Source organism: Protopterus annectens, chromosome 4.part0 (genome assembly GCF_019279795.1).
Source record: "Protopterus annectens isolate FY-2018-M chromosome 4.part0, PAN1.0, whole genome shotgun sequence".
NCBI classification, from domain to species: Eukaryota; Metazoa; Chordata; order Ceratodontiformes; family Protopteridae; genus Protopterus; species Protopterus annectens.
The window spans coordinates 792442753-792470396 of record NC_056733.1 but is presented as its reverse complement, the minus strand read 5'-3'; the positions used below and the strand labels follow the sequence as shown (position 1 = coordinate 792470396).

General features: G+C 39.6%; 1 protein-coding gene across 12 annotated transcripts in view; it reads left to right on the top strand.

The window, feature by feature from the left end:
- Window positions 1-27644, top strand: part of LOC122799590 (RIMS-binding protein 2-like) — a 2967700-nt gene that overhangs the window by 1932554 nt on the left and 1007502 nt on the right. For all 12 annotated transcript variants that reach the window (XM_044068753.1, XM_044068745.1, XM_044068749.1 and 9 more), the window contains one exon: window positions 1904-1954. In XM_044068753.1, coding sequence (XP_043924688.1) covers window positions 1904-1954 — 51 coding nt within the window. The remainder of the gene's footprint in view (window positions 1-1903; window positions 1955-27644) is intronic.

The following is a 27644-nucleotide window of genomic DNA, read 5'->3' as shown; positions in this document are numbered from 1 at the left end:
TGGCTAGGCTTATAAATGCCTTTGGGAAGATAGCCTAGTACCTACCTATGAACCTATGAACCTATACTTTGGAAATGATCAATAAATACTCAATATCTAAATCCCACTCTGAGATAAATAGGAACTAGGAGACGATACTGTGGAAATGATCAATAAATCCTCAAAGATTAAGTTGCACTCTGAGATATATAGGGAATATGGAACCATACTGTGGAAAAGATCAATAAATCCTCAATGATTAATTCCCACTCTGAGATAAATAGGGAATATGGAACCATACTGTGGAAATGATCAATAAATCCTCAATGATTAAATCCCACTCTGAGATATATAGGGAGTATGGGACCATACTGTGAAAATGATCAATAAATCCTCGATGATTAAGTCCCACTCTGAGATATATAGGAAATATGGGACCATACTGTGGAAATGATCAATAAATCCTCAATGATTAAGTCCCACTCATCAAAGGTGGTCATCATCAGTACTACTGGTAATCCAGTGTACCATTCACCTGGTCAGACCTGTTTATATTGCTACCTGTCAGGTAGATTGTTCTTAGGGATTGCTCAAGGAAAGACTATGGTGCTGTTAGTATTATATAACACTGGTTGTTTACTTTTCTCCATGATTGTGTACTTTGAGGGAGAATATATAACTATCAGGGAATGTAGCTGTGCAGTACCCCATGTAGGGGTACAGGGGGGTTGCTGTAATGCAAAAAATGATTGCTATGTTTTTTTTTCTTGTGCCATATTTGTGGCTGAACATTCCGGAAGGGTTTTGGTAAACATGGCTGTTTTGTGCATTTGTGATGCAGAGAGCTTTGGTGTGTGCAGTTTCTTGATGATGAAACTTTGATATGGGGTTTCTGAAGTGAATCTGTACAGCAATTTTGTGACCACATGGTGTTTTTATAATGTATTGGGAGTAGTTGAAACCAGATAAGTGAATAGTTTTAATTCAATAGCAAAAGACAACACAGGGAACAGTAATTGTATAAAACATCTTTATACTTGACTAGTAATGTTACTTATGACAAAAATTTAAATGATAAAATGCCAATGTGTAATTTGGTACTGTTAGTAATGATAGCAGAAGTACAATCAACCTGTATTAATTACAAAACCTGAAATAAATTCAGAAAAAGAAAAATAGGAAGGTTGTTTTGTACTTGTAAGATGCATTACCATACCTCTCGACCTCATAGAGCAAGAAATCTAGACAAAGCCACAAATAATGGGGGGGACAAAGGCCCAAAAATAGGGACACTTTATAAATATCGCTCTTATAAACTTATAAAGTTGCTAGAATAACAGGTTTTGCATTAGCATGAATTTTCTGAAGGATATGAAGTCTGAAAATCAAATGTCTGCCATCATTTTCTGACTTTAGTCCCCAATGATTTGTTAGTGATTTGCCAGAAAAGTACAGTTTTATGAGAACCAAAAATATGAGTCAAAAATCTGGGCATTCTGGGAAAATCTGGACAGTTGAGAGCCATGTGCATCACAGTGCAGACAAAGAGACATCATTAGCTCTGTGATATATAAAATATACATTGTTATTTTTGGATTTACATTTTAACATGTCTTTATACTGTGTATTATGCTGCTTAACTGTTTCATGTTTATTCAAAGATTTCCAAAGTTTTATATCATTATATCAGGAGCATTAAGACATTTTGGGCTATATGTTATGTTATACAGGAATGGCTTTTAGTTATAAGAATATGTGGAGCTTAAAACTGAACTTAAAATGATTTAAAAGTAGTTTATTTTTAAGCAAGCCTTTAAGTGTGTTCATCCATCGTTTAGTTTTAAAATGTTAAAAAAATGAATCATTATTTTGTTTTTTCTTAAACTCTTTTGCCTCCTCTTCTCACTTCTAACTTGTTATTAAGGCTCAGGTTGAAGCTAAGAAAGAGCATGAAGGTGCTGTTCACTTATTAGAGGTAAGGAAGATGCTTTTCTTCTGTTATACAATTTTGTAAAATGAAAGTAGTTCAGTTCCCTAATTGCAAACATCTCCAGCAGAGATGCCTCCCATTAAATGCATTCAGCAGGAAATCACTTTCTGCAAAATACAAATTCATAATCTTATTGTAAAATAATACAGTCTCAGATGTTCATTACAGGATGTAGGAAGTAGCAACCCTAGGTATTTTCATTTAAGAATGGTGCAGTTTTTGGGTTATATTATTTTGGTACATGTTGTTTGGGATCATCTCCTTTGGAGATGTGCTTTTAAGAAACTGAGCTGCATCGGTGAGAAATTTTAAAGCTTTAATTCCTGCTTATGAATATACATAAAAGTGACTAGTCCATTAAAATGAAATGGAACATACTTCAGCATTTGTCAATTATTCCATTTTAGAGTGATTAAGATTTATTTTTTCATCTTTTAGCAGAAGCAGATGCTCTCATGCTAAACTTTAGATTGTGTTTTTGATACAATATAGACCAGTAAGAAAATAGGATGCTTAAATAGTCATGCAACTTCTATCATACCAGAGTAACAGCAGTTTTACTATTTAATTTTTCTACCTTATAGTTAATATATTTTTACATCTGTGGATTTTTCTTACTCAATTATTAATTTAAATTTTATTTTCACCTCAAATTATGTTTTTTTTTTGCAATTTGCAACTGTGTGAAAATGTTGCAAATGAATAATTTACTTTTTGTGAACATAAGCATCTCTCCATTTTTCTGCAGTAGTACACATTCCTAAAGATAACTGTGTACTGGGCCAGTCTGCTTTCTGTTCATATAATCAGGTTTAATAAATAAGCAGAAAAGTGAAAAAACTAAAACACATAGCATGGTATTTCTAACCTGTAACATCTTCTTTACAAGCATGGGAATTTATGACACAATAAGAAGGAAAGTTCCTTTCTCATGTAATTATGTACTTGAGGGGCAGCTTCTTTCGTATAATAATTTGTTACTTGTCAGCACAGATATGTTTTGTGTGAAATTATGTTGAAAGTGAATGCAGCTACAGCAGTTAATGAAACTAGTGATATATGCCAAGGGTATTATAAAATGTTAGCAGACAAACTTCCTTGGTTAAATGATTTAATGTTTTAAGTATGTGTCCTTTCAGCAAAAAGAGCGTGTATCAGTTTTAGATCTTTTCTTTGTGTATTGATGGTATTTACTGATATTCATTTAGCATGCTTGTTTTATTGTTTTATTCCCTCTGTTCTTAGAAAATGCTGCAATACCTTTTTGTCATGATTGGTCTAACATATCTTTATCAGGGTTTCTCCCCATAACACTCTCCTCCAAAAAAGGAAGCCAATCTGGTGGTCCCCTGTCATAAACAAACTCTACAATAGAAGGAGGAAACTGATGCAGAATAAGGTGAAGTCCCAAGACTGGAAAAGCTCCCTTATCTGCCTCAATAAAAAGTTGAGATCCCTCATCAAATCCTCTAAAGCTAGCTATGAAAAACAGAATTGCAGTAGATAGTAAAGACAACCACAAGGCCTTCTATAGTTATGTAAAGAATCTCCACAGCAATACTGAGATTTGCTCTGAGCTACTGCACAATGGTACCTCCTATACCGAGCCAACAGATATTGCCAGTATATTGTCCGACAGATTCAGTGCCAACTTTACCCCCTCTCCCCCCCAAAGGACCAAATACAATGCCAGTAGATTGCCAAGCACCCAGTATTACTACTGCACAGGTTAAAACAGCACTGTCCAAGGCCAAGAATACAGCTTCTATGGGACCTGACAATATCCCTGGTTGTGTTCTACATGAACTACAGAGTGAACTGGCACCTCACCTGTGTGCTCTGTTCATTCACAGCCTCACCTCAGGCTTTGTCCCTGATGAATGGCGCACTGCTACAATTATCCCTGTCCACAAAGGAGGAGCAACTACAGACCCTGGGAACCATCGCCCCATTAGCCTGATGAGTCTGATGTGCAAAGCTATGGAATGCATCATCTTGGACCTAATAAACAAGGATTTAGGGAATCTCCAAACTCTGGATCCCGCACAGTTTGGTTTTGTGAAGGGTAGATCATATCAGCTCAACTTGGTCGACTTCTTTGAGTCAGTCACCAGAGCTGTGGATGAAGGCAGGGTAGTTCATACAGCCTACCTTGATCTGGTCAAGGCTTTTGACACCATTCCCCACTCAGGAATCATAGAAAAGCTCACAAAGCTTGGCATCAACGCCTGTATCACTAAGTGGGTTCCAAACTGGCTCACAGATAGAACCCACAGTGTGAAAGTAGCTGACTCCAAGTCAGACTGCTGATTAGTCATGAGTGGAGTCCCACAGGGTTCGATCCTGGGTCCTCTCCTGTTTGATATCTACTTCTCTGAAGTCCAGGCCAACACAAAGGGACTCTGGCTGACAAAGCTCGCAGACAATTGCAAGTTGCAAGCTATTATTAACTCCTCAAGTGATGCTGACATCGTACAGAATGGCCTCACTGTGACCAACGACTGGTGTCAGAACCATGGCCTTAAGCTCAATGCCAAAAAATGTGTTGTCATCCCCTTTGGGAAAAACCCGGTTCCCATGAATTACCACATTGATGGTAGTCCACTGAACACAGAAGACGTTATAAGAGATCTGGGAACACAGGTTGACAGCAACCTCTCTTTTGATCACCATATTGCCACTGTGGTCAGAAAGTCCTTCTATGTGGCACATCTCATTACTAAGGGTTTTGTATCCAGGAAGAAAGAGGTCATTGTCTCCCTCTATTCTTCCCTCATTAGGCCAGTCATTGTGCCTCATTTGGCATGTACCTCACTAGACACCTGCAACAACTGGAGAGGCTGTAAAAGTACCTCACAAAGAGGATCCTAGGCCTTAAACACTTGTCCTATATGGACAGACTCAAAAACTTCAACTATTCGCTGTCTCATATTACCTACTTAGAGGCAATCTCTGCTTGACTTCAAAGCCATGTCTGACTCAGCTCTGTTAGAAATGCTACATCTAAAGAAATTCCAATCCCTCCACACCAGATGCTCCAGAGATCTCAACCTCATTACCACAATCAACAGAATATGCTGGAGGGACAGGTTCATAACCCAGAGACTGCCCATGCTATGGAAAAGACTTCCCATACATGTCAAACAGAGCACCTGACTGGCCATCTTCAAAAGAAATCTTAATGAGTGGATGGGAAACAGAAAATTCACCCCGGGGATAACACCAGTGTGTCTACTCGACAGAGGCACTGGGAACTAAGGTCGGGTGGCACTATGCCAGGGTAATCCTATGGCTAGGCCTGTAAAGGCCCCAGGGCCATTAGCCTAGTACACACCTATGAACCTATGAACCTATAACAAGTATTATGAAGCATCAGTTCCACTAAGCCCCCTTTTTGCTGCTTTACCCTACCCCTACCTGCATTCAGTCCATTAAAAGAGTTTTATTTCTGAATTCCAGATAACGAAGCAAAACTTAGTGACATGATTTCAAAATGCCTGTGTTGGAAGTCAAGTGAATAATAGAACATTTCTTACATCTGCACCTAGGATACACAATCTCTTTTTTCAGTACTGTCTTACACACAGGCATCAGAGAAACAGACTTAATTATGAAAGTTTTTTTCTTTTCCTTTTGGTAGGTTCATAATAGGTCAATAATAAGGAAGATTTATGCTTTAATGTCTTGAAAGTTACATTTGTTCTTGTGATGGCAGCCACCTACTTTCTTTTGGTATTTGACATAAAAACAGTTAATTTAGAATGTGTTATATCTGATATACAGTAGCACAGATAAAGCCCATGGATGTACAAATCAGAATTAAATATAACTGAAAGTAATAATGACAAAAAAAGTACTTGCAACTAAACAGCTCAGATACCATTTTTGTTCCATTTTGTTTTCATTCTAAACATCTGAAGAAAATGTTGTAGTATTTAGTTAAAAACTGTAGAATTTAATATGATGTCATGCTCCAGTATGACAATTTATCATAGGATCATAGGAGATTACTAGGCTATTTCCCATAAAGCCTCTACAAGCCTAGCCATGTTATACCCTTGTTCCCTTATGGGCCAAGATATATAGTCTATGTTTGTGCACGAATCTGAGATCGGCACTGACTGCCTCTGTCTAAGAGGGACATAGGTGAAACCCCTCGTGTAAATTTACGGTTTCCCATCCAGCTGTCCAGGTTGTGCTTAAATAGGGTCATTGAGGAGCTCTGTTTTACATGGATTGGGAATTTGCTCCAGAGGAGTGGCAACCTCTGGAAGACATCTGTCTGTCCAGCATGTCCTGGTAATATCACAGACTAGGTTAAGATCCCTAGAGTGAGTGAATCTTGTCCCATTGGATTTGCAGATGTGCAGCAGCTTCTTCAAGGCAAGGATTGACATTGCTGTGTAGGCCAGGCACAAGCTGCCTCTAACCAGTCCATATGATACTGAGTAAAGTGATAGGGCCTTCAGTCTGTCCATGTAGGTCATCTGTTGTAGTCCCTGAACTTTCTTGATTTGAAACCTCTGAGGTCTCTCCAGATGTTGCAGATGCCTGGTGAGGTACATACAGAAGGGAGCATTGTACTCTATTTTTGATCGGATGAGAGCCAAGTACAGGGGAGTTATAACCTCCTTAGCTTTAGATGGTATACCCTTGTTTATAAGGTGTGCCATGTAGAAGGCCTTCCTTATTACTGTAGACACCTGATGATCAAAATTAAGGCTGCTATCAACAATCTCACCAATGGGTTTGAACTTAGCAGGGTATTATTAATGTTGTAATTAGCAGGGGGGTTCTCCTTTGCTGAAGGGAATGATGAAGCATTTGCATATAAATTTTTAAGTCTGTGGCTTTGACACCAATTATTTGTCTGTTTAAGCCCATTTTGTAGTATGTTGACATCTTTGGGAGATTCGAAGATTGCACCAGTTTGCAGTCATCAGCAAACTTGGTAAGCCATAGGCCATCTATTTTCACCTCTACATTTGAAACATAGATACCAAACAGTAGGGAGCCTAGCGCAGATCCCTGTGGAACACCTCTGGTAACAGGTCTGCTTGTAGAGTTGCCATCCCCAATTTTGACTGTATGTGTTCAGTTTGTCAGCCAGCTGGCAACCCATCTAGTGACTTAAGGGTTAATCCCCAGCTGGGGGAGTTTCTCAGTGATGCCTGAGCGAGGGATTGTGTCAAAGGTCTTAGCTAGGCTGAGATAGGCAGCATGAACCATTTTGCCTTCATCCAGGGCATTGGTGACATTTTCAAAGAAGTCCACCAGGTTTAGTAGGCAAGATTTGTCCTTAACAAAGCCAAACTGGGTCGGATGAAGAGTTTGAAAGTTACCTGTATCCTTGGTGATAAGGTCCATGATGATTCTCTTCATGGCCTTGCAGATAAGGCTGTTTAGGCTTATGGGCCTATAGTTCCTGGGGTCAGTTGAGGGACCCCCTTTGTGCAAGGGGATTATGGTTGCTGTTTTCCACTTAGCTGGGACAAAGCCAGTGCTTAGACTGAGATTGAAGAGCGTGCTCAGTGGTTCTGATAACTCCTGTTTTAGACCATTTAATAAGCAGCCTGGGATGTTTTCTGGTCCCATAAAGGCTGTGCTTTTGACCTTGGAAAGTGTGGCTATGACATGCTCTCTGGAGATATTAGGCAGTGGACTGGTGACAGGTATGTTATGGGGTATGATCGTGGGGACAGAGGCATGAAGTTTTCACCAAACCTGTCCACTAGCAGGTTGTTGATGTCCTCAGGTTCAGTATAAGTGTTACCATCAACAGCTAGTTCGACACAAAGTTGGGCCTTCCCTTTTAGATTTCAGATGTAGCTAAAGAATGCTTTGTGATTTGCCTTAGCTAAGGATGCTAATTTAGTTTCATAATTAGCTTTCGAGAACTTTACAAGATGTCTAATCTGCTTGTTTATGCTTTAGAGGGAGTTTTTCCTTTGCTTATCTAGCTAGCTAGCTGTTTAGCCTTTGTTTTCCAGGTTAGTTCAACTCGGCTGGTGGCCTCCTTTCAAGAGGAGAGACCCAATGTGGTATTTATACTACTACCCCTACTCATTTTGATAGGTGCCACTGGATATTTTACATTCACCTGAGCTACCCCCCCCCCATGCTGCACCACAGTGTCAGCAAACCAGTAACCTGGAGTAGGAATAGAACCTCAGCTTCCTGGTCTTCCAGCCTCAAAAGAAAGTTCACTACCTGTTTCACTATTAAAAATAGTAATACATGTCTTGAGAACAGTACCATTGTTAAAAATCAACAAATGGGAGTCCAGAGTATACTTATACAGAGCACCTTTGAATACATTCTTTTTCCATGAATGAAAGTTATTTATGACACATAGAAAAAAAAATCTCACCAAAAAGAAAAAAACATTGTTGGATAAATACCACGAATGTAGGGGTGTGCTGTATTATAAATTAAATCCCTCATACCTTTAGGTTTTTTTATGATGAATAATGAAGCCATGAGTCACAAAGTATGTTTGCAATACTTACAGTGTAATATATCATTCAAAGAGACCCCCATCATTAAAAAGAAAATTAAAAATTAAAAAGGACCCATATATTCCACATACTCATTTGTTTTGTATTTTAGAGTGGTTAAGTAAGTCCTAGTCATGTTTATTTGATACAGTAACAGAATAAGTTGCTTATTGCAGAGTGCTTTACATACATTATGTACTTTTTTCTTACTAGATAGTCTCGTGGATGGCTTTTGGTGGTAGTTCTATGGCAAGTTTTAGCTTTTTTTTTAAATTTTCTTAGTAATTTTGTAGTATTTTGTGGCATTGTTTTGGTTAATAAAATGAGGACTATGTTATAGTCTGTTAGGTTTATGGTTTGGTTATGTGTCTAATGAGATTTAAACTAGACTTTTAAGTTCAGGTATGATTTGCTGTGATACTGTTTTCAGATCAGTTGGTTGTGGCTGTGATTTTCATTTGCATTACTATTTAATACTTTTTTTAATTTTGATAAATTTTGCATCCTGAAGATTCATGTACATCTGTGTAGCTTTTTGTGCGGTCTGTGATTGTTTTGCTGTGGTGTGTGTGTGTGCCTGTGAATGTGGCTGAGTTGTGTCTATTGATGACACAAATAGATGTGATAATTGTTTGATGCGGTTAGAGTGGTAATAAAATACGTTAGATAAATACTTTTAATCCCACTGCTTTATCAGTAGTCATTGATAGGGTAACTAAGTCATACAGATTTGAAGTACATTATTGGGGTATAAACTCGTACATCTGCACTGTTGCTCTATCATTCATTACGTAATTCCCCTAACCTTCTTATTTTACATACTGTTATATGCCTAACCCCTAAGTAGGATAATACAGGGTGGTGCAGTTACCTTTCTCACAAACTTTACAGTGTGACAGAACAGAGCTGCAATGCTGGTTGTATTTATGTACAGGTAGTAGTCATTACAAATGTCAGGTCATAAACATTACATCTTTGGGGAAAAAATAATACAGAAAGAACTTGTATACTGTTAGGCTGTCAGTAGCAACAGCCAAGAAACCCAATATTTCCAGTAAAACAATTAAAACAGATAGAAGACCTGCTTTAGATGAAGTTGGCTAGTCATGATGAGAATGCAAATAGTCTTGTGTTGCTGTTGTATTTAATGACATTCTGTAAAAATGATTACACACGAAAACAGCATTAAAGTACATTTCAATATATGACGTTAAAAAAAAAATGAGTCTACAAACTGGAAGATTATTTCTCTGATTTCTGACCTTCATTACCTACAAAATTAAGCATATTACTATTATAATACACATACAAAAAAAAATCCCTGTGCCCTCCATATGTTAACATCATGAAGTCACCCAGCATAAGGCAGAGTTTTAGACACAGAAGCAAACAAGGAGCCAACATATTTGCTGCAGATAGAAAGCTATTAGTAATCTTACAAAGAAATAAATGTGTGTCATTTGGTCATAGCTATTTAAAATCACTTTTTTTGCAGGCCACACACACCACATGCCAATTAATCTTTATAATGTTGGACTCGCTGTTTAAAAATGATAGATATGCCACTTGTTTTATTCACCTTGTGTATTATCGTGGTCCTGATATTATCTGAGAAAGTACTAAAATGCATCAGGACTCTGCCCTACTCTGCATAATGGAGTGATACAATAAAATGTACTGAATACTTTGGTGCAATTCAGTTTGCTTAAAAATAGTAGGTTGTGTTACTTACACACTATACACACTAGCAGTAGCTTATTTGCTGATCTAGTTATAATAAAGTCAATGAATATTGTAGTGTGGCAGCTGCATTCATTGCACTTCATATCTTATTTATGGCTGTCTTATATGAACAAACCAGTTAATAAGTAATGAATCTTCTTCTTTCTGCATTTTCCTGGTTAGGGGCCACCACAGTGGATCACCTGTCTGCTCATGATTGGCAGTGGAGTTTTACAGTGTCGAGTTGTCAGCCCAACCTCCACAGAAGGGACACACATGCACACACTCATGCCTAGGGCCAATTTAGAGTATCCAATCCACGTACATCATGTCTTTGGGATGTGGGAGGAAACCAAAGCACCAGGAGGAAACCCACGTGACCACTGGGAGGACATGCAGACTCTGCACAGAAGACACCCCAGCCGAGGATTGAACAGGAGAGCCTCTTGCTGTGAGGCGGCAACGCTAACTGCTGCACCACTGTGGCCAGCTTTAATAAGTAATGAATAAGAGGAGCTTTGCTGAAATTTCATGCTTCCTGGCTCTTTTAATTTTTGTACAGCCTGTTAAGAAACATTATGCGGGATAGTAATTTTTCGGCAAATCTTTATCAGATGAACCTACCTATGTGAAGTCAAACTTATTGAAATGTTAGTCACCTAGGAATAAAAGGAACAAAATCTCTCACACCTTCCTTGCAGAGAATTTCTCCCCTGCATCTTTTTACTTTCTAGAACATTCTCAGAAACCACAAAAAAATCAGATAACATTATAGAACTTTTAGAAAAATGCTACTTCTCAGAACTAGGCTTGTCTGATCAACAGTTACTGAAAGTAACTTCACTTGATTGCCAGGTACCTACTGTGTAATTTCCTTTATTCACATTGCGGGGTACAGCCTTTTTCCCTTTGTACTACTATGTATTATATGCACATGCCAGATTTATAACAGTAGCAGGAATTGTTGCTTATGCTTACAAATACCTCCTCAACTAATACTCACCACAGACAAAAGGTAGAGGTTGTGCACTTGTTTTCTTCCTGTCTTTCTTTACTTATGTATTTGAATTTGTTAACCAGACTGGAGCACTAATCAGAAAGGCCCAGTCTCGGCCTTAGCTTGGGGAAAGGGTAAATGACCAAATGAAATCAATTGTTAATTCCAGTACAAAATATGCAGCATATAATTTAGAATAAAAAGTATATGTGCCCAATAAAGAACTGAGTTTAAGGATAAGTAAACATCTATCAAGAAGAAAATCTATATATAAATTATTTACATAGTGAGTAACATTCCTGAGGAAACAAGCAGATATGAGATCCGTTGGACTAAGCACAGGAGAGAATAGAAGTAGATTGGTAGAAAGTGGAGAGAGAACAGAGTTAAGTAATGACCTCTGACTTGGGGCATTTGCAAGTTGTTTGGTTTGGCAGGTGCAGCTTTAGCTGTGAGTAGAATCTGGCGTATGAAGACATGTCTTTAAGGTAAGGTGGGTGAGAATCCCAAAGCTTAGTGTCTTAGATGGAGAAGAAGAGATGTATACAATGAATTCTTGATGCAGGTGCTTGGGGATGTAGGCTGTAGTGGCCATGATTCCTGAGATTATATGAGGAGTGCATATTATGTGTTTAATGGCTAAAGGAGAAAATGTTTGATCATGAAGTGGTTTGAATAATTGTGAACCAAGAAGGAGATCACCTCTCTGTAAACCAGGAACCACTTAACTTATTTATTCCTTGGAGAGAGGGTGATGAATGCTGTTAGAGATGGTTTGTATGGCTTGTGTTTCTTTTAGATGCTGAAGCAGTAGGTGGGAGGCCATGTTCTGATTGACAGAGCAATATACCTTTGCCTATTTCTGCTCTTGAGGTGTGTTAAAAGGAGGTAAGAGAAGCAGAAGAGTATGTACCCTCTATGACAGCATACTTGATACTGGAGTACCAGTGCTGTGATTTCATATCACTGGTCTTTAATTTCTCCAAATCTTTTGGGTTTCTAATACCATGACAGGAATGGACCCCATTCCTAAGTCAAAGTATGATTAAAGTTAATGAAATTAGTATTGTTTCACTCTTTGATGTCAGCCAAAAAAGCTCTTCGCAGCACCTGCAACGTGCCCAGTAATGACTCCTTCGGCAATTCATACAGAGTTACATGTATTGGTAATATATCTAAATACGACTGTAGACACTTTTTTTAACACCCATTGTTCCTACTACTATTGGAACTGTCGGGGTATCTTTCTATCACATTGCTCTAATTTCCTCTAATTTCTCTCTTAATCTTTTTATATATCTTGTGTCTGGAAAATCTGGGCTTTTTGCATAATAGCAACAATACATAATTTCTTTCTTATGATGGGATTATAGGAGGTTACTAGACTAGGCTAATGGTCCTGGGGCCCTTACAAGCCTAACCAAGAGTTTATCTCCAAAGTAAGAATCCTCAGTCAGCACTTGTCCCCCCTGTCAGTCAGGGACAAAGATAGGACCCCTGGGACAAATTTGTGGTTTCCCATCCACTCATCAAGGTTGTGCTCAAAGAGGGTCAGTGAGTACTATGTTTGACATACATGGGAAGTCTATTCCAGAGACAGGGCAGCATCTGGGAGATAAACCTGTCTCTCCAGCAGGTTTTGTTGATGTTGCATATTAGATTTAGGCCTGTTGAGCAGGTAACGCATGAAGAGTTAGACTTACAGATATGGAGCATCTCTAGTAGGGCAGGGTTCATAGGTTCATAGGTAGGTACTAGGCTATTGGCCCTAGGTCCTATACAAGCCCAGCCAAAAAGGTACCCTCTCTTTTGCCACCCAAGAAAATTATTTTCCTGTGCCACTGTCGAGCAGAACCACAGACGTAATCCCCGGGGTGAATTTCCTATTTCCCATCCAATCATCAAGATTTTTCTTGAAGAGTGCTAATGAGGAGCTTTGTTTGATATAGATAGGTAGTTTATTCCAGAGTATGGAAGTCTCTGGGACAGGACTCTATCCCTCCAGCATGTTCTGTTTATTGTGGTGACAAGGTTTAGGACCCTAGAGCGTGTAGCTCGGAGGGAATGGGATTTCTTTAAGTGGAGCATGCCCAACAGCTCTAGGTTTGACATAGCTTTGTATGTTAGGCAGAGATCACTTCTGAGTAAGCGATATGCGATGGAGTAAAGCTGGAGTTTTTTTGAGATGGTCTGCATAGGGCATCTGTTTGAGGCTGGTAATCCTCTTTGTGAGGTATTTCTGCAGCCTTTCCAGTTGTTGTAGATGCCTTGTGAGGTACATACCAAAAGGGGCATTGTACTCTATAATGGATCTAATGAGTGATGAGTAGAGGGGAACAATGACCTCTTTTTTTCTGGATGAGAAACCTTTTGTGATGAGGTGTGCCACGTAGAAGGATTTCTTGACTAGTGTGGCAATGTGATTATCAAAGGAGAGACTACTGTCCACCTGTGTCCCAATGTCTCTTATCACACTTTTGGTGTTAAGTATACTACCACCAATGTTGTAGTTCATGGGTACAGAGTTTTTACCAAAGGGGATGACAATGCACTTTTTGTCATTGAACTTGAGGCCATGGCTTTGACACCAGGCATCTGTCTCAGTGAGGCCCTTTTGTAGGATGTCCACATCGTTAGGAGTTTCAATTATGGCTCCAAGTTTGCAGTCATCTGTAAACTTCATTAGCCAAAGACCTTCTGTGTTAGTCTGTACTTCAGAGAAGTAGATACCAAACAGGAGAAGACCCAGGACTCAACCCTGTGGTACTCCACTTGTCACTGGTCTGAAGTCTGATGTGGAGTCTGCTACTTTCACAGTGTGAGTTCTGTCAGTGAGCCAGTTGGCAACCCATCTTGTGACATAGGGATTTATACCTAGTTTAGTGAGTTTATCTATAATTCCAGAGTGGGGGATGGTGTCAAACGCCTTGGCAAGATCTAGATAGGTTGGGTTGAAATACCTTACCTTCGTCTACGGCTTTGGTGACTGCTTCAAAGAAGTTTATCAGGTTTAGGAGATATGACCTGCCTTTTACAAACCTGAACTGGATGGGGTCCAGAGTTTGGAGATTACCAATGTCTTTGTTTATAAGTTCCATGATGATATGTTCCATGGCTTTGCAGACCAGGCTCATCAGGCTAATGGGGCGGTAGTTCCCGGGGTCCGTGGTGGCTCCCCCCTTTGTGGAGTGGGATAACCGTCGCTGTGTGCCATTCAGCGGGCACAAAGCCTGAGGTGAGGCTATGATTAAACATGGTACTTAGGTGCGGTACCAGTTCATTCTGTAGTTCATGTGGAACACAGCCTGGGATATTGTCTGATCCCATGGATGCTGTGTTCCTGGCTTTGGATAGTGCGCTTTTTACCTGTGCAGTCATGATTACAGGAACTTTGCTTTCCTCCAGTATAGAGATGGGCCCTTTAGGTGGTGAGAGGGGGGGGTAAAGTTAGCACTGAACCTATCTGCCAGGATGTTTGATGTTTGATATTGCCTTGTAGGCAAGACACACTTCACCTCTGGGCAATCTGTATGATACCGAGTAGAGTGATAGTGATTTAAGCCTGTCTGCATAGGATAGATTTTGGACGCCATGGATTCTCTTTGTGAGGTATTTCTGTGGACTTTCCAGTTAGTGCAGGTATTTGGAGAGGTACATACCAAATGGGGCATTATACTCAATTATAGGCCTAATGAGGTAGGAGTACAGAGAGGTAATAACCTCCTTATCCTCAATAGTCCACTCTGTCGTCTTTATGGCTCTTATTTGGCCTAACAGTTTTTGTGATTTTTGTGGACTGCTACTTCTTTCTACAACAGGGGGGGCATCCTCCTCCTGAGCCTGGCCTAGCCCCATTGTAGGAATGTTTCCATATTTTGAAGATTCTACAATGTCATTTTTTCCAGTCCTGGCACCAGTGTGTCTACCAGGATTGGACACTTTTTTTATCCTGGGTCTTGTGCACCAAACTATCACTTTTTATTTTTGACCTACTTTTGTCCACAATATATACTGTATAAAATACAGTCTATATATCAGTGTCATCTTGGTGATTTTGTTAAAAACAGGGTCCACCTCATGAAGGTACTCACCAAGACTTGAGGATGAATTCAATTTCAGCACTGCTACTCTCCTTTGCTTGCTGACTTATCTGTCTATTCAGACCCCTTCCCCATTCGGACCCCAATCTTCATTCGGATCCCAACCTATCACCTGTATGACAGGGCATGTGGTACTGGAGTACCAATGCTGTAATTTAGCATCACCCTTATGACAGTGTATCTGATACTGGAGTATCAGTGCTGTGATTTAGTATCACCCTTTTGACTGTGTGTGGTACTGGAGTACTAATGCTGTGATTTAGTATAATTTATATGACAGTATCTGTAGCACTGTAGCCTCAGTGAATGCCACACTGAAATTACATTTTTTATAGTGTTCTTTGTGTTACACTGAATGAGAGGCTATAATACCAGTGTTGTGGTTTAGAGCTCTTTGTGCTACAGTCAATGTGGCATTATAGTACCAGTGTTAATATAGTGCTCTTTGGGTGACAGTGAATATGACATTAAAGTATTGTTGTTCTAGTATAGAATTGTTTGTGTAACAGTCAATGTGGTGTTATAGTGCCAGTGTTGGGGTGTACTGCTCTTTGCATAACAGTTAATGTTTTATAGTACCAGTGTTGGTGTGTAGCATCTTGTGTGTGACATGTGATATTACAGTACCAATATTACGATCAGGTATTACCTATGTGACGGGTTATGTGCTGTCATTTGTACCATTGTTGTGGTTTACTTCGGCTGAGGGATTTAGGTGAGTCATTTTATGATGAGGAGTAAGATGTAGTGGTTGTTTGAGAAAGTAGTTGTGTTGTCTCAGTTAAAAGAAGGGGAGCAGTTTTAACAACATGGACGCTGTATAGTAGTAGTAGTAACCCATCTTTATGACATATAGGTTTTCTGTAAAACTGAGTTTAAAAAAAAGGCATTCAGTTTCATAAATGTTGGAACAAGCAAAAGTAAGCTATTCCAAAGGTACAGTACTCAGAGCTGATTATGTCAGTAAAATGGGTTCAGGAGGCAAAGGCCTCTGCAGAAAAGAAAAATTGCAATCCATTACGGACTTTTTGTATTCACTCCCCTGTGGCACTGGGGAAAACAACTTTCCATCGTCATACCTAGGAACCACATTATATAAATAAGAAAAAGATGACATTTTATTTTTGATGGACACAAGTCAACGATATCACATTTCCATACTTAAAAATGTCTGATGTTTTTATAAAGCTACACCTTAACCTTACATTTTCTTAAATTGTAACTTTGGATGGTTTGGAGTTATCATTCCAAAATGTCACCACACAGCCACCTGATAACTTTGCAAATCCAAGCACTCCTCTTTTTCTCTGCAACAGTAACAGTCAACCACCAAATAACTTTCACACTCAAAAGAACATTCCACATCCTAGTCAAAAACCCAACTTACTGTTCCCCAGTTCTTCATCATAACAAAATCCTTAAAAGCTGTCCACTTAGAACAGTCAGTTCCAAAATCTACCTTCAGTCTTACCATTCTGTCCCATTCTACTCCAATTACGCAACGTTGATCCCAACCCAAGCCTGACAGCTATCATCACTTCCCCTCACAACCACCTGCTCTCTAACATTGCTTGCTCCCTAATTAATACCCACAGCACTGCAAATTCACTTGAGCATATCAGTACCTTAACTGCCCAACACAACTTTTGCATCAAAGCAATTCCAGCACCTGATAACTTCCTACAAATGCATTCATGGCTCATGACCAGGGAAAAGGGCAGGGGGTGGCTCAGCCCAAGCCAACAACACCTCTAACTCAGATCCTAACTGAATACTTCTTAAATTCACATCACATAAAAAGAAACCTTTCCTCCTAGCTTCCAGATATTTACCTCTCCCACACTCTCTATATAAATTGAAAGACCTCGTTGCAAACTTCTTAGAAGCAGGTCCAAAAAAGAGTAGCATTATAATTCTAGGAAACTTTAACCTTAACTATGTAGGCACTAGGTACTCTGACATATCATTAGTCCTGTCTAATCATGGTCTTTTATAACTTCTCCCTGAATCCACATGGCCAAACTTCAAATTATCAAAACACTTCATATTAGACCTAATTTTCATTAAAATCCCACTTCTGCCTCCAACATCCCCATTCTAGCCATGTCATTAAGCAACCCTGTCCACTTATCTCCATAATCAGCAATCACTCCGTCAAATTCCTCGCATTCCATAATATTCAAGTCACGATCCATCCAGCAGTAACATCTTATAGTTAAAAACCCATCTCTCCTCTTACAGCTGGTGCTTTCCATTCTCATTAACTTTAGACCTAAATAGTAAAGCAGATTCTCATACTCGATGAGTGTTCCTGAAACATAGATAATTTCTGCTCATGAAGAGACTTTGTAAGCTCATCAAAATGGAGTGTCTGTCCTCATAAATCAAGCAGCTTCTCAAGCTTAGAGATGAAACATATGGAAATAGAAACCCATCACAAAAAACAAACTGCATACAATGACCATCACAATTTAGCCAAATAATCCATCTGTAGACACAAAGTCTCTCATTATAAACACATACAAGTCTCACTTCAAGGCCAAGCAAAATACTTCTAGTAAGATGTCAACTTAATAGCAGTTCACATTACTCCACAAGACAACACTTCTTCAAATTGTATTCACTGTGTACAAACATAGTATTCTTTCAAAGACTGGAGAATTCAATTAGTTTCCCCATATTAAAAATCTCATCCAACTTACCCCACCAAACCACTATCCCTTGACCTTACATTCCACCATTCTACATTAAACATATACTATCAAAAAAATCATTTTGTTTCTAGACAAAATCACCACTGACACCCCATCTGAACCCTTGGTTTATCCATCACTGCAAGGACCATCTAATGGTCCTTCTCACCACTTTATACCATTTGGCTTACCAAAAATATAATGCAAGATATCTGTAAAACTGCATTAATTAAGCCGTGCTCCATGCAGTTTCACCAAACATCTTAAACTTCTGACAAATGTATGTCATACCCACCCTGGCCAGAATTCCAGAAAAAAAAATAGTATACTCAAAACTAACAGACTATATCCAGCAAAACCATCTCATTTCACTAAAAACATGAATTATTGCCAGGATAAAATACAATGACATCCCTATCTAATGACTTACTACTAAATGCAGCCAAATGTAGCCTCACAGATGCACTCTATATAGACCTCTCTAAGGCATTTGACCTCAATGGTCACCACCTCTTTATTGACAATTTTTTAGAAACAAGCATTGGCCCATCATTTAAAGATTTCAGACAGATTTTTCAAAATTAAAATAGGCTTCTATACCACCAAAAACAGCCTTCCTTCAAAAAGGAGCTGTACTAAGATCCAGCCTTACCCTTTTATGTTTTCCATCTTTATTAACTAACTGATGTATGATCTCCTCCCATCTTCCATTAATCTTATATTCAGATGATATGGTAATATACAGATTTAGCTCCAAACTTGCAGTCATTCAATCACTACCCCAAGCAGATCTTCACACACTCCAAGAGTGGCTCAAAAATCACAAATTATTACTCAATCCCCCCAAAATTAAATATATGCTGTTCAGTACTTGCCAAAAGCTTTCCTGTTCTTCAGATAAGTCACATCAGAGACTTAAGCAACAATAATATAGAATCCACGTCCCTTCCTTCAAATTCCTTTGATTCTGGTTATGGCAAATCTTCAGTCTTCAACTACTCATGAAAAAAGCAAGGAATAAAATCAACTTTATTTATTTTCTGGCCAACAAAATGTCTATTTCTGTACTCCAGTGAGGAAACCATAAAAAAGAGAGTATTCCTGTCACACCTTGAATGTGGCCTACATATCACTTGAAGTGGGTCACTCTGCAAACTACCACCAACAATGTCTGCTGCTTTCCTACTAAATATCCCAAGAAGGAACATTACAGCCTCACTCTGTCCAAACTGGTTCCACATAAAACAGAGAACTGCACTTCTATTTGACAGGCAACTTCTTTAAAATACTATGTCTAGAAACATATTCGTATCTATTCAGACTAACTGAAAAAACATCTTGGTATAACTTCAGGAATCGCTCTGTTTAATTCCACCCCCATAAACCCCTCAACCAATCTGCAATGCACCAAACACTCCTTCTTCACTCTAGATCCTCACTCTGGCAGTGTCTCCCCAACAAACTTAAAGAGCACTCCTCGTAGCCAGACATCCCCAACCATCTAAAGAACTTTCTCCTCAAACAAGCCAAATGCACCTACTTCAAAAAGTGTCATGTAATACGGATACCCGTGATCGACTCTGTATTTTCCTACCTACTTGACTAACACATTTTATCAAAACTGTGGAACTTAACTGCTTTGTAAACACTGTTTAAAGATTTCTATTAATATGTTAATATTTTAATATCTGCTGAATTTTATAACTTCTTGTATAATGTACTTAACTGTGTGGGGCTTTGTCTGAAAATAGTTCGTTTTTCAGAGCACTACCCCAATATAAATAAATATAATAAAATAACATAAAATAAAAGCTAAGGACACTGATATTCAGTAAACAGTAAATCTGTTTTATTATTAATATTATGTACATATTCATATACAAATGGATGTTAGCTAACTCAAGTGCTATAAAAGTAACCCTTGGGATTCAATAACACCTACACTAAGTATACATTGTTCTGAGTGAACAGACAACACAGACATAACTCATACCTTCTTACTCCTAATTTTAGTTTTCCTACTGATGTTCTTCCAACTTTAAATATTAATAAGGATTCATAAAGGTTACCAGGCTAGACTACATGTACACTTAGTGTAATCTTTCTGAGTAACTAGAAATCACAAAAAATGTGGTAGGAATGTTCTTGAATACATATCGTGTACAGTTAGTGTATACTTTATTGAATCTGGCAAAACCATTTGACATAACGAGACCTGCTAGAGCAAGTCCCGAAATTCAGAGACTGAATGGCCAAAAGAACAGACTTGCATATATTAAGTCCGATATGTCATATCTCAGAATATTCCATTTTCTGCAAGGTATGGAGATCTCGGAGATGGTATATATAATTTCAGGGGAGGGTAGCATCCCCCTACATGGGGGAGTGCAGGGGGACCTGCCCTCCCCCCACTGCAAAAAGAATTTTAAAGGAGAAAAACAATTTTCAAAATTCTTTCCTCTCCTGTGTTTTTGGTCTTTTTTTCAGCTTGTCAGCACTCTGCATTTCAAGTGCCAACATTTCAATAGGGAGCCACTATAAATCCATGTGTTTTGATAAATAATAAGCCCCCCCCTCAAAAAAACAATATTATTGAAGTTACTATATCACAAAAAGCATACATTTAGCAAACAAAAATGTCCGATTTTAAAAACATCAGTGTATACTAAATACAATAAAAAAGATCACAGAATTAGTTGTTTCATTTATGTTTGTGTGCACGTTTCCATGCCTGTGTGTGCGCATGTGTGTGTATATGTGTGTGGGCATCTGTGTTTGCATCTGTCAATGTATGTATGTATGTACATGAAGACATTTACTTATCCTGAGAGTGGACACTGATTAAGAGCATAAAAAATGTGTAGCTGTATAATTTCCCCATTCTGTGGAAGTGAGTCATGAATAAATGGAATATATTTGGTCTGGTTTCTTTGATACTTGAAATATCTTGTAGTACAGGATTAGGGAACTCGGTTTTTCACTTGTGACATCACCATTTATTACAAAACATGTTCCCTAAACTTACTCCAGAAGATATTTTGATATAAAAAACACTCTTGTTGTTTTCTAACTTCTGTTGGCCTCCCCACTATCTTAGCTATCAATCACAACATCCATTACCTCATCATTCATTCAACCAGTCAAGCATTTTACTTCCCTTTTGCTATGCACCTCATAAGGACAGTCGCCTTCTAATAGCTTATTTTTGGTCAAGATTAAACCGCTATTATATCTTATCAATAATCCCTATTGGATATTTCTTATGTATTTAGCTTAATTCAACCATTAGTCTCCTATGGATACTGTATTCTGGTCTCTATATGCACATGTGTATAGAGTCATATGTAGCCTTAGAAGCGGTTGGGGGTGACTTATGCACAGTTATACATTTAGTCTGCAAGATCACATTCTGCTGCTTCAAACTTACACTTGAAAGCAGCACCGATAGCAGTATGTCCTTCAGCCTCTCTTCTTGGTGACAGATACCGTTTAACCATGTGCTTTCTACCCTGCACCCCCACCTTGGCGGGTTCTCTGATGGCATGCCCATTTGGTGAACTCAGGTTGGCTGTGATATAGTCACATAATTTGTTTATACAGAGTTCAGGAAGTGATTATGCTTTCTCATTTATAATGAACATACACGAATAAGTTAAACAGTTGACATTAGAGTATTTCAAATATTGAAATCATTCAGTACGAAGACTTCTTACAATGCATAACATTTTCTGATAGCAAAGCAAAACATCCAGCCTTTGTGGTCTACCCTTTTATTTATTTACTTATTTTCACCTTTTAGTGAATTTAACATTCTGATTTCCATCTATCCCTGTCGTCTTCCTTCTTCATCTATCCATTGCCCTGTTGAATGTCTGCATGGATTCCCTGTCCACCACCTACTCCAGTAGTCACTATTCTGCCCTCATTGTCTCCCACCTTGGCACTGTGCTCTTCACTGTCTTTGTGAAGACAGAGGTCAGTATTCACTCAGAATGTCTGCTACTGTTCTCTTTTCTACAGTGCCCCCTCCCATCCCTATCAGTCTGCCCATATCTCCTCCCTTTTCCTTATTTCTCAATAGTACCTAAAAACCCTTTGCTACCCCTCTTATCCCCTTCTTCTAAACCTATTTTGATTTCATCAATTTCTGCCCTTAACTTCTCTTTTGCCCTTCTGCTTGTCTGCTCTTCTTCTCCTCCACCATCTGACCACTTGTTATGTGTGTCTTCATAGCCCTAATTACTAGTACAGTGTAATCCAGCCTTCAGAAATGCCATAGCATCACCTGCAGCCTTGTTTTCCTTGCTTCTCCACCTGTACAAAAAGCCATGCTGATGTTTGAGATCTCTTTTCTAGTTACGCCATCATTTTGACGTCTCAGTTCCCTACTTCTTTGCTTAGTATCACATCCCAGACAATTTATTTTTCAGCATAGCCTTGTAACTTCTGAATTAATGGTCTAAGAGCCCAGTCACCATCCACTTCTTCTCTACCATGCAGCTTACAGTCTCCCAGACTGATGCTGATGATTACATTCCCATGATCCTAAATCATCTCCTCCTCCCCTTCCCTCATTACTCTATTCTTCCTTCATTCTCTCGCAATCTGCTGTTAATATGTACAGGGGATGAAACACGCACGGATTCACAAACTGCCCTCACTCTTTCCTCTACATTATTATAATGGTACTTATCCTAAGTTATGGTCCTTCGAGGCTTCCTTGACAGTATTATGAGATGGTGCTCCCCCTGTCATCACTAAACAGCCAATGCTCTAACATCTTCATATCTCACCCTATTATGTGCCCATGTTTCTGTGAAACCGGCAATGTCCACCCTCTCTTCATACACCATTGATTACAACTTACCATGTTCCTTTCCAGACTCCTTGCATTATACAGCAGTATTACCTAGCTCCATTATAAGCTTCATTTGTTATCTGCACTGTTCCCTGTCAATTTTCACCCTTACCTAATGCCCACTTATCTGCTTTTGTCCTCTGTTTCCTTAGTATGACCCCCACCCCATTTAATTGAAAGGTAGCTTTATTTAGATATACCTTTCCAATCTAGCTTAAAACTCCTATATTTCTTTTAAGATAAGATGGACCCTGTCCTTCATATAGAGGTAGTCTGTGTCCAGCCCTCTACCAGACTCAAACCCACTGCCTTACCCATCCATTATACTATACATGGTCGACATTTCAGAATGTCGAAGACCATATGGCCGAGTCCATATGATCGACATTTGAAATGTCGACCATGTAATAAAAAAAAAACACAACAATAACTTACCTTCACACTACTAGCAGGGGGGCTATGCCCCTCCCACACCCTCCGTAACTTAAATATACCAACTCTGAGATTGCACTGCAGTGTGGAAGATGGAAATATTTCCATTCCGCACTGTACAGAGATGCCGGTCCCGCATGGTCATTTCGAATGTCGATCATATGGTCTTCGATATTATGTAATATCGACCATGTGTAGGGGACCTGTCCTCTGAAAGCTTGTCACAACACCACTACCTCCAACCCTCTCACTTGGTAACTACCTTGGTCACCATATCTAAGTGCAAGTCCCAAGTCCGGGATCAGTGTAACCTAATCTCTTCTCACTCCCTTGTCAAAGGTTTTACTTCTCTTAATGAGTCTCCAAAAGCAAAGATCTCCTCTGTGTCCCCACATTGGTCACCTTTGCTGTCCCTTTTTTCCTGCTTTTGTCATTGTACATGCAGCTGCTTTAAGCCATCCGTATACCTTGTGCCTGCTTCATATGTTTTGTTAAAAGGTTGTCAGAGTAAGTAAAGACTATGCAGCACCATTTGTAGTTTAATTCAGATTTTTACTGATGTATATGATGGGGCAAAAAGCCCAGCAATTATCACTACCCCCCTCTTCAAAATGTGAGCACACCTCAGGTGTTAAGATTGTGAGTATGTAGACCTGACTCAGTTATGATGCTGATGTATAGTGAATAAGTTTAGTTTCCAGATGTCACTAAACTTACGGTAGGCTACTGATTCCTGTAATCAGCCTGTGTGAGAGTCACCCAAACCCTAGAATTTTGCTGGGAATCCTTAATTCTGTTAATTCTGCTGAAGTATGCTAACTGTCATCATGGTGTTACTGGTAGGAGATCATTCTCTACATTACCTCGGCTCTGAACCTGAAATCCCGACATCCTGCAGTATGCCCCGGGACCTTTGACTCTGTTAGCCTTTCTTTGGTCTCCTGCATTTGATGATTTTGGGAGAAACATACCTTTCAATCTCCAAACATTGAAAATAAGGCCAAAGGCCATTGAAAAATATCCAGTAAAAAATCTGCACATCTACATAGTATAAAATGTGAATTCCAAATGAAAACCTTCATGCTTCCAGAAAAGATGTGGGATAATACTCAGAAATGCATGTTTAAAAAACAGAGAGTGACAAATAATAGAAAAAAAATACATTAACTAAGAGACAGTGTAAAGTCTGAAGACGTTAATAAACTAATAAACTGTATGGCAAAATTCTACCACACAAGTTAATTTAGTTTTGCTTCAGAAAACGGGAGTTTTAAGATGTGTGTCCTCTTTCTTAAGTTGTTAGTGCCATTGGTATGTTGGTCAAGTAGTGTGGTTTTTGGTGTGCTAGGCAGCTTAAGAAATCACAAGTGATGAAGGGATTCAGGAAATTGTGTTTAGGGATAAATCAAGTCTGAAAATAGGGACATCCTGGGTGGTGCAGTGCTGCAGCAGTTAATGTTATTGCCTCAAAGAAAGAGTTTCTCTGGTTTGATTCTCAGCTGGGGTGCCTTCTGCGTGGAGTCTGTATGTCTTCCCTATGTCCGTGTGGGCTTCCTCCAGGTGCTCCAGTTTCCTCCCACATTCCAAAGACATGCATCTGGAGTGTTTCTCTCTTGGCCTCTGCTGAAAATAGGCTCTGTCCTATTCAGACTTTCCTGGTCAACAAATGTTAAATAAATCCTGTGCAGGGGTAAATCAGGACCAAAAATAGGTACATTCCTCCAAAATAGTAATAGTTGAGATGTCTGTTTAGTAAACTTCTGACTCCTTTAATCCAGGTGTGTGTGCTCTGATTCCATTCTTTCTGATGCCACTCTATCATTGTTAACTTTCTGGGGCCCCTGGCATTACTAATTTTGCCACACTGGACTTCTAGAGGCTTTAAACCTTTATTGATTCACTAACGCTGTTATTCTTGCTGGGCCATTCCTATTTTTAGTCCTACTGTGGTGCTTTCTAATGATATTTAATCCTGCCTTTGATTAATCCTGCTAAGACCTCTGAATGTTTTAATTTAGTTTGGGGTCAATGACACTGTTAATCTTCTAAAATATTTTTAACCACACCCTCTTGAGTTCTGATTCATGGCAACATAGTGTACTGTCCAGGATTCTCTATATATTACCCTGTCTGTATGGGTGAGATTTAAGCAGCACTTTCCAGAGAAGCTATCACACAGGAATTTTTTTCAGCTTTACATGTCCACCCTAAATGCCCCTTTCACCAACACTGACACAGCCTCTTTCCCTCTTTAATTGTACATGTGATGGCACACAGCCATTAAAGGACATTGGCCTCTAAGCCTTCCTTATGCGTACAGCTCTGTCAGACATGCATAGGGGATACTGCAGCAATCAGAAAACCCTTATTTGCTATCCTGAAAAGATGAGTTGGCTAATTTCAACCTTTTCCTTCATTCTCTTTGCTAACCTTCCAGCTTCTAGTTTGGTAAATTAAATCTTGTCACCAGCAGTTGTAGCAGACAACCTGCCCATATGCCACTGAGCCAGAAATTAACCTTGTTAACTACTGTATAGTGTGGGGGGCCCATCTCTTCTTAAAGACACTGAAGGCTCCCAGCTGTCTAAACTAACCCTGACTACCTTTCTTATCTACAGCCTTTCCCATTTCATTTCCACCAACCCTTAGCCTAGTCCACTCCACACTTGTTGTGACTCCCCTGTGCTGTATCTAACCTTATTCCAAACCCTTCTGTACTTTTCATATGCTCTTCCTTCTCCACTGTCCACTTCTTGTCATCCTGTTACCCCCAGACTCTACTTCCTCCTGCTGCTTTGCTATTTTCTTACCCAGCTCCACATTTTCCCACTGATCTGCTGTGCTTTATCTGTATAACAGGCACCACTTTCCTGCTCTCCTTTTCCTCTGTCCACCTGTGTCCTGAGTATTGCCTGCAGTTTTCTGCCTTTTCCATGTCTTTTTCTACCTGGTCTGGGTCCTGCCTGTCCTTTTGTACCTGTCTCCTGCCTGCCTTCCCCTTATATAGTTCCTGTCCTTTTGTACCTGTCCCCTGCCTGCCTTCCCTTTATATAGTCCATGTCCTTTTGTACCTGTCCCCTGCCTGTGTTCCCCTTTTATAGTTCCTGTCCTTTTGTACTTGTCCTGCCTGCCTTCCCCTTATATAGTTCCTGTTCTTTTGTACCTGTCCCCTGCCTGCCTTCCCAGTATATAGTTCCTGTCCTTTTGTACTTGTCCTGCCTGCCTTCCCCTTATATAGTTCCTGTTCTTTTGTACCTGTCCCCTGTCTACCTTCCTCCTTATATAGTTCCTGTCCTTTTGTACCTGTCCCCTGCCTGCCTTCCCAGTATATAGTTCCTGTCCTTTTGTACCTGTCCCCTGTCTACCTTCCTCCTTATATAGTTCCTGTCCTTTTGTACCTGTCCTGCCTGCCTTCCCCTTATATAGTTCCTGTCCTTTTGTACCTGTCCCCTGCCTGCCTTCCCCGTATATAGTTCCTGTCCGTTTGTACCTGTCCCCTGCCTGCCTTCCCAGTATATAGTTCCTGTCCTTTTGTATCTGTCCCCTGTCCACCTTCCTCCTTATATAGTTCCTGTCCTTTTGTACCTGTCCTGCCTGCCTTCCCCTTATATAGTTCCTGTCTTTTTGTACCTGTCCCCTGCCTGCCTTCCCCGTATATAGTTCCTGCCCTTTTGTACCTGTCCCCTGCCTACCGTCCTCCTTATATAGTTCCTATCCTTTTGTACCTGTCCCTGCATGCCATCCCCAGACTTGGTTTTTCCTTGCCGTTCCCTACCTGTTCTCCATCTGCCTCCCCTGTCTGGTCCATTTCTGCCTGCTTCAGCCCAAGTCTTCCTGCTAAGATTCTGTCCCTTCTCATTTATTTCCAGCCCAGCATGGTTCCTATGCCATCCTTCTCACCCTCCAGACCCTGTAACTCCTCCTGCCACACTGCTAGCATATCTATAGCACAATGGTCCAATATCTCCCCCACATATATCATCTAGTGCCTCATTCTCATGGCTGTGTCATGTCCTTATTTGTCTAACATGGTTGTAACATGGCCCTACTGCACTTTAATCTGCTGTCAGTAAATACGTCACCTGACAGCAACACATTTTCCTGCAGTCAAACAGATACTGGAAAACCCTCAGGCAATAAACTCTACCTGTTAGACATTCGCAAAGCTTCTTTAGTACTAACATCTAATTCAGAGCAGCAGTAACTGGTATAAAAATGGAGGCAGCTTTGTGGGCTTTTGTATGAGCAACGTGAAGGCATAAAAAAGACAGAGGTCTATATCAGAATTGCGAATATTCACAATGTCGAATCTGACATTGTCGACAAGTAAACAGCGAAACCGCAGAACATCGAAGAGGTAAACAGAAATTTCCATA